The 10,841-nt window shown below is 45.6% G+C and overlaps 1 protein-coding gene across 2 annotated transcripts in view; it reads left to right on the top strand.

The window, feature by feature from the left end:
- The window catches only part of KPNB1 (karyopherin subunit beta 1), a 32,771-nt gene extending 21,930 nt beyond the window's left edge, over nucleotides 1-10,841 (top strand). Inside the window, exons 11-20 of one of the 2 annotated variants that reach the window (XM_015651279.1) lie at nucleotides 980-1,127; nucleotides 1,398-1,469; nucleotides 3,576-3,720; nucleotides 4,313-4,395; nucleotides 5,242-5,349; nucleotides 6,253-6,396; nucleotides 6,837-6,942; nucleotides 7,862-7,976; nucleotides 8,760-8,921; nucleotides 9,727-10,841. In XM_015651279.1, the coding sequence (XP_015506765.1) occupies nucleotides 980-1,127; nucleotides 1,398-1,469; nucleotides 3,576-3,720; nucleotides 4,313-4,395; nucleotides 5,242-5,349; nucleotides 6,253-6,396; nucleotides 6,837-6,942; nucleotides 7,862-7,976; nucleotides 8,760-8,921; nucleotide 9,727 (1,084 nt within the window). In that variant the 3' untranslated portion in view covers nucleotides 9,728-10,841. Of the gene's footprint in view, nucleotides 1-979; nucleotides 1,128-1,397; nucleotides 1,470-3,575; nucleotides 3,721-4,312; nucleotides 4,396-5,241; nucleotides 5,350-6,252; nucleotides 6,397-6,836; nucleotides 6,943-7,861; nucleotides 7,977-8,759; nucleotides 8,926-9,726 lie in introns of those variants that run through there. The other variant, XM_015651280.2, reaches the window with a different exon arrangement.

The following is a 10,841-nucleotide window of genomic DNA, read 5'->3' as shown; positions in this document are numbered from 1 at the left end:
CCCTCACACTTCCCCCTCATTTTCCCCTCACATCTCCCCCATTTTTCCCTCACTTCCCCCTCATTTTCCCCTCACATCTCCCCCCCATTTTCCCCTCACATCTCCCCCCCCTTTTCCCCTCACATCTCTCCTATTTCTCCTCATGTCTCCCCTATTTCCCCCTAAATCTCCAAGTTTAACGCCACAGTTTTAAGACTCTTCCCTTTTTGTGCAGCCCAGTTGCCTGCAGGACCCCAGGATAATCAGGAATTGCAGCAGGATGTAAAAGGGATTTGTGTTTGTTCCTTTTCCTGATTGTTTTTGTGTGGTTCCATCCCTTCCCATCAGCTCCAGGTGCTCCCAGAGGAGTCAGGGACCTACTTAATCTCCCATTCCCATCCCAGCTGAAACAGAAAATAGATGAGGCAAAATATTTTGCTACGAGGTGCAGGGGAAAAAAAGGCTAAAACTCAAATTTTGTGGTGGCTTGGAGGTCACATAAATCTTGACAGCTCGAGGTTCAATCCCTAGATCAGCTCCATGGACTGACTGAGCCTTTTTGCTGCTGATTCTTCTTAAAAACCTTGTCCCAGTTGAAAATTTAAACTCTTTCCCTGTCTTCATTTGCATCCAGCTGGGACTGGAGTGTCTGGCTCAAGGCTCTGGAGCCCATCAATCATCTCAGGTGCCTTAATTTCAAATTTCACACCCTCAAAGGTGTCTGGGGAGGGGCTTTGAAGTGCTGCTTACCTGACACCAGCTCCGGGCTCCTTCTGTCCCTCTCCTTGTTGTGAGAGCTACTGAAAATCATTTTAAAAACTGAAAATCATTAAAATGAAATGTGCCAGAAGTGGCTTCACAAATTCCCTTTATTTCAAGGCTTTTCAAGTGGCTCCTGCTTGTCACAGCACTCAAATGGAGCTGTTGCTGGTTTACTAAAATTAAAAAAAAATCTGTTTCCAAGCACTGGGAGCTGCAAATCTTCCTCCTTCTGTTGCAGACCTGATGGACACCAGAATAACTTGAGGAGTTCTGCCTATGAATCCCTGATGGAAATAGTGAAAAACAGTGCCAAGGACTGTTATCCTGCTGTCCAAAAAACCACCCTGGTCATCATGGAGAGGCTCCAGCAAGTGCTGCAGATGGAGGTGGGTAAATCCTGATTTAAAACAGGGAAATTGTGGCTGCTGTGTCCCTGGGAGTCTCCAAATGCAGGGATGGTGGGAGGTGTCCCTGCCCATGGGAATGGATGGGATTTAAGGTCCCAAACCACTCAGGGATTCTATATTCAGCTTCTTCACAGCCCCTCTGCTCTGAAATCTGAAAAGAACAAATATTTAAAGTACAACCTGGCTCTCTCTGGAGCTGCCAGGATCCCAGGCAGCCTCTTCACACGCGGGGTTTTGTTCTTGTTTCAGTCTCACATCCAGAGCACCTCTGACAGAATTCAGTTCAACGATCTCCAGTCCCTTCTCTGTGCTACTCTCCAGGTAAATTCCTCTCTCCTGTTTATTTTTTGTGGGAATAAAGTGATTTTTGAGGCATTTTTGTGCCCCCTGAAGATCCAACCGCAGCTCCTGGTGCTGAGAATTGAATGAAAAAAGTGGAATTTGGGTCCCAGCTGACACGTGGGAGGTGCTGCAAGGTTCAGAAGTCTCTAAGTTGTGCTCTAGTGACAAAATCCAGGGCAATATGACTCAACGCTGTTGGGGATTTTATAAAAGAATTGTCTGTGCTGTCAGATTGGTTCTTGGGTTGGCTACAGCCTCAACAATCCCACAGTCAACAACAAAAAAATTCCCTCATGGCTTTGATTCCTTCATCTGCCTCTCATGCTCCTGATCCAAATGGCACCAATTAAAATGTTCTGAGTGTCCTCAGAATTCCCAATTAAACATCTGCTAATGAGCAGGAGCCACCAGTGCAGTGCTTACTGCTGCAAACGCCACTCCAAAAAGGGCGTTTTCCCTCAAAAATCAGCTCAGAGCAACCCAGGTGGTCTCGAGGTTGGTTTGAGAAATCCTTAATTTCATCTTCAGTAGCTTTGTGGTTGTTTTCACTCTCCAGTTTTAGGGTAATTTTTGAAAATAATGGGAAATGGGAATAATCTGTTCTTAGAAAGAATTCTAATGGGGAATTTTCACTCTGGAATCTCACAGGGTGGGCACTAATCTATGTCAGGGGGGTGTAGTCCAGGTGGAATTAAGCTGCCAATTTTAATTTCTAAACGTGGGGTTTTTATTATCCAAAAACCTGAACCTGAATCTTTTACCCAGTTGCAGCAAATACTTAAAAACAACTGAGTAAAATTCAGCAGAGGGGCTTTTTTCAATATTAAAAAAAAAAACAAATCTATTGGTCTTTTACCTAATTTTTTTGTTGTTTTGCTGGAGATACAATTGTGAACATCCAGCAGAGGAAAAACATTTGTTAATATTTAAAGTTAAGTGAGAAAATCCCATCCCTGGAAGGATGGGAAGGAACAACTTGGTTCAGTGGAATATGTTCCTGTCTGTGGAATTTGGGGATTTTTAAACTTCCTTCCCACATAAACCATCCTGTAATTCCATAAATCAAGTCTTAATTACATAAACAGCCAAAGTCCATCTTTGTGGAGTGAAAAATTAAACTTCAAATAATTACTTTCCTCTGGAAGTTAAGGATTTTTTTCTTTTCCTGGGAATTGTTGAATTGTAACCACTTCAAGCATTTCCAAACTAATTCAGAAGCCAAAGTCGGGTTCAACCCCTACAAGCTCAGCTGCAACAGTAAAAAAAAAAAGTATTTTCTTTTTTTAATAGGCTAAATTTGGGCTGGTCACATTTAATTCCAGCTTACAAGTAGCAAAGCTTTGAGAACAGCCCATGCAGCAGGAAAGGGAAATTCAGCTGGAAAATCTGAATGCAGCCAAATGAACGAGACTTTGCAGCCACAAAAGCAGATTTTTTTGGCAGCAAAAGGGTTCAAACAGCAGCTCTTTCATCCTTATCACAGCTCCCAGGGGTGTGGGAATGCTGGGATGAGCAGTGGATTTTGCCTATTTTCCATGATTTTTCCCTCAGAAAATGCAGCTCTTAGGGGTGTGGGAATGCTTTACCTGTGGGATGAGCAGTGATTTTTTCCCATTTTCCATGATTTTTCCCTCAGAAATTTCAATTCCCAGGGGTTTGGGAATATCTTACCAGTGAGATGAGCAGTGATTTTTGCCCGTTTTCCATGATTTTTCCCTCAGAACATGCTGCGGAAGGTGCAGCACCCAGGGGTGCGGGAATGCCCTAGCAGTGGGATGAGCAGTGATTTTTGTCCATTTTCCATGATTTTTCCCTCAGAAATTTCAATTCCCAGGGGTTTGGCAATGTCTTACCAGTGAGATGAGCAGTGATTTTTGCCCGTTTTCCATGATTTTTCCCTCAGAACACGCTGCGGAAGGTGCAGCACCCAGGGGTGCGGGAATGCCCTAGCAGTGGGATGAGCAGTGATTTTTTCCCATTTTCCATGATTTTTGCCTCAGAAGTTTCAATTCCCAGGGGTTTGGGAATATCTTACCAGTGAGATGAGCGGTGATTTTTGCCCGTTTTCCATGATTTTTCCCTCAGAACGTGCTGCGGAAGGTGCAGCACCAGGACGCGCTGCAGATCTCGGACGTGGTGATGGCGTCACTGCTCAGAATGTTCCAGAGCACGGCCGGCTCCGGGGGCGTGCAGGAGGACGCCCTGATGGCCGTCAGCACCCTGGTGGAAGGTCAGGAACGGGCTGGGAACAGCCTGGGAGGGGGTTAGATCTGGGAATTTTGGGCAATGGTGAAAAATGCCGTTTGTGTCTGGGTGGTGCAGGGAAGGTGGGGGTGCTCCATCCCTGGAAGTGTCCAAGGTGGCACTTCAAGCTCCCCTTGAAATCAATAAATCCTGGGATTCTGAAATCAAATCCACCTTAGAGCGTGGACTTTTGGTTTCTTGTATTTTCTTAATATTTCCAAGGAAAAATGTGGATAAGGCAGTAAAGGAGAGCTGGGGGTGTTGACATGCCTGAAGTTTCCAAGGCCAGGAACTTGAGATAGTGGAAAGTGTCATTTAAAAGTTCCTTTCATCCCAAGAAATCCTGGAATTCTAAAATCTAGACCACCTTGGAGCATGGAATTGTGGTCTGGCATATTTTCTTCTTACTTACAGTAAGAATTTGGGAATTTTTCCAGTCCATTTCAGTTACTCAATTGTCATGCAGAGAGTTGGTTTTCACTGTTTTGCGTGGAATTTCAGGGATATCTGATCTGTTTTTTATGGCAAACACCACAAACTGGGATTTTCCTTCTCACTGGATTGTTTTCCCTGCACAGTCCTGGGTGGAGAATTCCTGAAATACATGGATGCCTTCAAACCTTTCCTTGGGATTGGGCTGAAAAACTATGCTGAGTACCAGGTATGGATCCAATCTCTCCCTTTATCCGGGGAAATTGTGGCTGCCCCATCCCTGGAATTTTCCAGGGCCAGGTTGGATGAGTGTTGGGATAGTGAAAGGTGTTCCCTGCCCATCCAGTGGGGTCACTTCCAACCCAAACAATCCTGGGATTCTAAAATTCAAACCACTTTGGAGCGTGGAATTTTGGTTTCTTACGTTTTCTTAGTTACTTCCAAGGAAAAGTGTGGATAAGGCAGCAAATTCCCCTTGGAATGTCTCAAATCCTGGTGCCCTCCAGGGGAATCTGGAGGTTTTTTTCCCAGACCAAATCCTGGCTGGGATTTCCCTTTGAAATATCAAATCCTGGTGGCCTCCATGGGGTGAAAACTGGAGTTTGGAGGTGTTTTTTTCCAGCCCAAATCCTGGCTGGGATTTTACCTTGGAATATCAGATCATGGCTGGGGTTTCCCCTTGGAGTATCAAATCCTGTGTGGCCTCCATGGGGATTTTGGAGGTGTTTTTCCAGCCCAAATCCTGTCTGGGATTTCCCCTTGGAAAACTGTGGAATTTGGATGTGTTTTTCCAACCCAAACCCCAGCCACTCCTGCATGTGCTGCCCTTGTGCCACCCCTCTGTGCTGTCAGCCAGCTCGTTATTCCCAGGATCAAATCACCCTCCCATGTCTCCAGATCCCAAATCCCGGAGGCTGATCCCAAATCCCGGAGGCTGATCCCAAATCCCGGAGGCTGATCCTAGATCCCCGGGGCTGATCCCAAATCCCCGGGGCTGATCCCAAATCCCCGGGGCTGATCCCAGATCCCCGGGGTTGATCCCAAATCCCCGGGGCTGATCCCTGCTCCGTTGCAGGTCTGCCTGTCGGCAGTGGGGTTGGTGGGGGACCTGTGCCGAGCCCTGCAGTCCAACATCCTCCCCTTCTGCGACGAGGTGATGCAGCTGCTCCTGGAGAACCTGGGGGTGAGTGGGAGATTCCCGGCTCCCGAGTAACAGTTGGATGCACACTCTTCCCCGGGGAGTGGGAGGTGGGAGAAGTGGGAGGAATCCGCCGCGAATGTCTCGTGTTTGGCAACGCGGTTTGAACGGCGGCCAGGGGGTGTTGGGGGCAAGGGATTTGGGTTCTGAGGGAACATCTCCTTTAGCAGCTTCCTGAATTCCTAAATAAATTCCTTCCTGAATTCCTCCCAAATTCCTTCCTCTCTCCCACTCCCTCTGCCTCCCTTCCTTCCTGAATTCCTTCCTAATTTCATGGATTCCTTCCTTCCTGGATTCCTTCCTTCCTGGATTCCTTCCTAATTTCATGGATTCCTTCCTTCCTGGATTCCTTCCTAATTTCCTGGATTCCTTCCTAATTTCATGGATTCCTTCCTTCCTGGATTCCTTCCTTCCTGGATTCCTTCCTAATTTCATGGATTCCTTCCTTCCTGGATTCCTGGATTCCTTCCTTCCTGAATTCCTTCTTTCCTTCCAAATTACTCCCTCCCTTCCTTCTTTCCTTCCTCTTGAATTCCTTCCAAAATCCTTTCTTCCTCCCTTTCAGAATCCTTTCTTCCTCTCAAAATCCTTTCTTCCTCCCTCCCAAAATCCTTTCTTCTTCCCTCCCAAAATCCTTTTTTCTTCCCTTCCAAAATCCTTTCTTCCTGCCTTTCCCCCCCTCCCTCTCCCACATTCCTGGGACATTTCCAGGCATTTTCCAACCCCTGGCTGTACTTTGCTCCAACACTTCACAGCCCTTCCACTGGAGAAACATTCCGAAGCATCCCTCACAAAACCCCAAAACCAGCGCAGCTGGAGGCCATTCCCTCTTTTCCTTTCCCCATTCCCACGCTGATCCAGGACCCTCTGGGGGTGTTTTCCTTGCAGAACGAGAACGTGCACAGGTCGGTGAAGCCTCAGATCCTCTCGGTGTTCGGGGACATCGCCCTGGCCATCGGGGGCGAGTTCAAGAAGTACCTGGACGTGGTGCTCAACACCCTCCAGCAGGCATCCCAGGCCCAGGTGGACAAGGTGAGCTGTCCCCAATCCCTGGGGACATTCCCAGGGTCTCACCCTGATGTCTCAAGAGCAGAGTTAAAGGAATAATGTTATTCCTTTAGGATTTATTAAAATTTATTATGGGATTTATTAAGGGATACACCTTGAGCAGCACAACCGCCAACACCCAATTGGTCACGAGTTTTCACACTTCCATTAAAAGTTTTGGTCCATGTTGGGATTAATTGTCCAAGTGCAGCTCCAGGTTTTGAAATCCCAGATTTCTCCATCAATCCTCTGTTTTTCACACTTTTTGGGCCCAACTGTGCCCTTGTTCCTGGGGCTGGATTGTTGTGTGTGAACTGTGTGGAGAGCTTGCTGACATTCAGAGTCACACCTAATGCAGCAGAGAACCTGGAAAAACATCAAAATTCAAACTTGAGGCGTCATTTTGTCCCTGTGTCCGTCCCCAGTCCGACTACGACATGGTGGATTACCTGAACGAGCTGCGGGAGGGCTGCCTGGAGGCCTACACCGGGATCATCCAGGGGCTGAAGGGAGACCAGGAGAACGTGCACCGTGAGTGCCATCCAGCTTGGGAAAGACCCTGAAAAATCAGACCCCAGTTCCACATCCACCTGGGTTTTTTTGGGGCATTTAGAACCTTTCTAGTGGAGAAATATTCCCAAATATCCCATACAAACCTCCCTAAGCCTCCTTTTGGCTCTGTCCCTTCCCTTCAAATCAGCCAGTCAGTGCCACCTCACCCAGTGCCACATCCACCTGGGTTTTTTTAGGGCATTTAGAACCTTTCTAGTGGAGAAATACTCCCAAATATCCCACACAAAGCTCTTTGTGGGGTTGGCACATGCTTGGGCACATCCCTGCTCCTTCCCTTAAAATCAGCCACATCCCTCAGTTCCACATCCACTCTTTTTTGGGCATTAAAACCCTTCTAGTGGAGAAATATTCCCAAATATCCCTAAAATAAATAAATACAAACCTCCCTAAGCCTCCTTTTGGGGTTGGCACATCCTTGTCATCTGCTCCTTCCCTTCCTTTAAAATCATCCAGTGTCACCTCCAAACCACACCTCCTTTTTCCCTTTATTTCCCTGAATTCCTTTTTCCCCCTGAATCCCTTTTTCCCCCTGAATTCCCTTTTTTCCCCATTTTTTATCTGAATTCCCTTTTCTCCCCCTGAATTCCCTTTTTCCCCCCTTAATCCCCTTTCCCCCCCTTAACTCCCAGTGCCACATCCCCACATTCCTGGGACATTTCCAGGGATCCAGGATTTCCCCCTGAGCCTCCTTTTGGGATCGCCACACCCCTGTGACAACAAACCCTGAGAGCAAGGAACAGCAAAAATCCCAAATAATCCAGGACCCCATTCCCCTTCCCTCCCAGAGGAGCCATTCCAGGTGGGATCCAGGTTGTTTTGGGAACACAAAACATCCATCCCAAAAATTCCCAGCTCTGACCAAACCTTTCCCCTGCAGCTGACGTGATGCTGGTGCAGCCCAGGGTGGAATTTATCCTCTCCTACATCGACCACATCGCGGGGGACGAGGATCACACGGACGGGGTGGTGGCCTGCGCCGCAGGACTCATAGGGTGAGGCCTCCCCATCCCACTTTTCCTAGGAAAAATCCTGGAATCTGCCCTTTTTTCCTGAAGTTTTTACTGTCAGTTTTGGGGTTGGAGTTTGGTGTTCGGCTCCAGGTGTGAAGCGATTCCACAGCTGAGAAAATCACTACAAAAACCCCAGATTTAGGATTTTTCCAGGAGTTTAGAACCAAAAATAACCCCTCAGTCTTAGGGAACAGAAAAATCCAGGTTGAAATCCTGGAATCTGCCCTTTTTTCCTGCCTCTCTGAAGTTTTTAGTGTCAATTTTGGGGCTGGAGTTTGGTGTTTGGAAGCGATTCCGCAGGTAAGGGATGAGGTGAGAAAGTTATCACAAAAATCACAGGTTTAGGATTTTTCCAGGAGTTTAGAACCAAAAAAAAACTCCTCATCCTTAGGGAACAGAGAAATCCAGGTTGAAATCCTGGAATCTGCCCTTTTTTCCTGCCTCTCTGAAGTTTTTAGTGTCAGTTTTGGGGTTGGAGTTTGGTGTTCGGCTCCAGGTGTGAAACGATTCCACAGCTGAGAAAATCACAAAAATTCCAGATTTAGGATTTTTCCAGGAGTTTAGAACCAAAAAAAACCCCAAAACCTTCATCCTTAGGGAACAGAGAAAGCAATTTTTCCTGATGAATTTAAAGAAAATTATGGAGAAATCAACCTTTGGGCAAGAAATCAATTCATTAATCACAATTTCCCCAAAATCAACGCCTCAGACCAGCATTTTTTACCACTCACCTCCTTTTTTTTCCCCTAATTTTTCTGCTTCCAGGGATTTGTGTACAGCTTTTGGGAAGGATGTCCTGAAATTAGTAGAAGCCAGACCCATGATCCATGAACTGCTAACGGAAGGGAGGAGATCCAAGACGAACAAAACGAAAACCCTCGCCACCTGGGCCACAAAAGAGCTGAGAAAACTCAAGAACCAAGCTTGGTGAGGGCTCATCCCGGATTTTTTTCCCACCCAAAAAATCAGGGAATTGGCTCAGCAGAGCCTGGGAAGAATCCCAATCCCAAAATTCTGTTTTCCACTGGGTTGCATTCCTTGTTTTTGGTGGAAAAAAGCCCCATTTGGGGGTTTTTATTTCTCGTTTAATCCTACAAAGTCGATTTTTTTTTCCCCCCCATTTTTTTCTTCTGGGATTTGGGGTGTTGAGATCTTTTTTTTTTTTTTTTTTTGTAATCCTAGAATTACTAAGGTTGGAAAAACCTCTAGGATGGAGCCCAACCCAAGAGCCACATCCTCACATTTTTAACCACTTTTAGAGCTTTTAAGTCCCTTTTTCCCCCTGAATTCCCTTTTTTCCCCCCCAGATTCCTTTTTTTTTTCCCCTTAATCCCCTGAATGCCCTTTTTACCCCCCTGAATTCCCATTTTTTCCCCTGAGTTCCCTTTTTTCATCTTAATCCCTGAATTCCCTTTCTACCCCTGAATTCCCTTTTTTTCCCCCTGAATTCCCTTTTTTCCCCCCTAGATTCCATTTTTTAATCCCCTGAATGCCCTTTTTACCCCCCTGAATTCCCATTTTTTCCCCTGAGTTCCCTTTTTTCATCTTAATCCCTGAATTCCCTTTCTATCCCTGAATTCCCTTAATCTCCTTTTCCCTTGAATCCCCCTTTTTAATTCCCTTTTTTCCCCCTCAATTCCCTTTTTTCCCCTCAATTCCCCAAATCCCTTTTTCCCCCTAAATCCCATTTTTCCCCTTAAATCCCTTTTTTTTTCCCCTTTTCCTTTTCCAGATCTGTTACCATTGGGACGACACCTGAGGACCCCCACTGGAAAAAACAACACCACCACCACCAACACCACCAAGAGAAAAAAAAAAAAAAGGAAAAATCTCCAATCTCCTACAAAACCCCCCAAAAAAAACCCCGGGAGTGAGGACGTGTGCGGAATGTTTGGGAATGAGAGGATGCTGAGGATGAGTGAGTGAGGCTCGGAACAAAAATCCCAACGTTTGGTGAGAACCCCGGCATCCAGGAGGGAATTCTGTGCCCCAAAAATTCCAAGGAAAACACCAGAAAAACAACAAAATAAACAGGGGGAAAGAAAAAAACCTGAAAATTCCCAGGAGCGGCTGAGCTCGGAGGTGAAAATGAGGGAAAAACGGGGAAAATTGGGATTCAAGTGGTGCTCTGTGAGGTTTTGGCTGCTGGAGAGAGAGAGAGAGAGAGAATGAGGTGGAAAATCGGGAATTCCCAGGGATTTGGGAATGTCCCAGGGATTTGGGAATGTCCCAGGGATTTGGAAATGTCCCAGGGATTTGGGAATCTCCGGGATGAGGCAAATCCCAAAGGAGAGAGAAGGAATTTCAAGAGGAGTGAGTGTGTGTGAGTGAGGTCATATCCACATTCTCAACTTCCCAAAAAAATAGAAAAAAAAAGAAAAAAAAAAAGAATTCATTGCAGTTTCTCTCTTATTTTTTTTTTTTCCCAAAAATCACAAAAAAAAATTCCGGGAAAAAAAAAAAAGACAAAAAAATTCATAAAAAAGACAAAAAAATATCTAAAATATACAAAATTTAAGGGTTCAGCTGTTGCATTTCATAACTGAGGTTCAGGCAGTAAGAGATGGGGAAAAAATAGTAGAAAAGAGGAAAAAAATTTAAAAAAAAATTTAAAAAAAAATTAAGGAAAGTCGCTTTTTTAGGGATTTTATTTTTAGGGAATGCTGAATGTTCGGAGCTCTTGGCTTGTCCTGCTCAGCAACAAAAGCGCCTTTCCTTCCTTAAATATTCAACTGTGAATGTAGAAATGGGGGAAAAAACACAATTTTTGGGTTGCAGGGAATAGAAAAATCCATTTGTCCAGCGAGTTTCAGGCTTGAAAAATTCCAAAAAAAAAAAAAAAAAAAA

This window comes from Parus major, chromosome 27, assembly GCF_001522545.3.
Source record: "Parus major isolate Abel chromosome 27, Parus_major1.1, whole genome shotgun sequence".
Classification (NCBI taxonomy): domain Eukaryota; kingdom Metazoa; phylum Chordata; class Aves; order Passeriformes; family Paridae; genus Parus; species Parus major.
The sequence above is the reverse complement of the archived record's forward strand: the minus strand, read 5'-3'. Positions and strand labels throughout refer to the sequence as shown.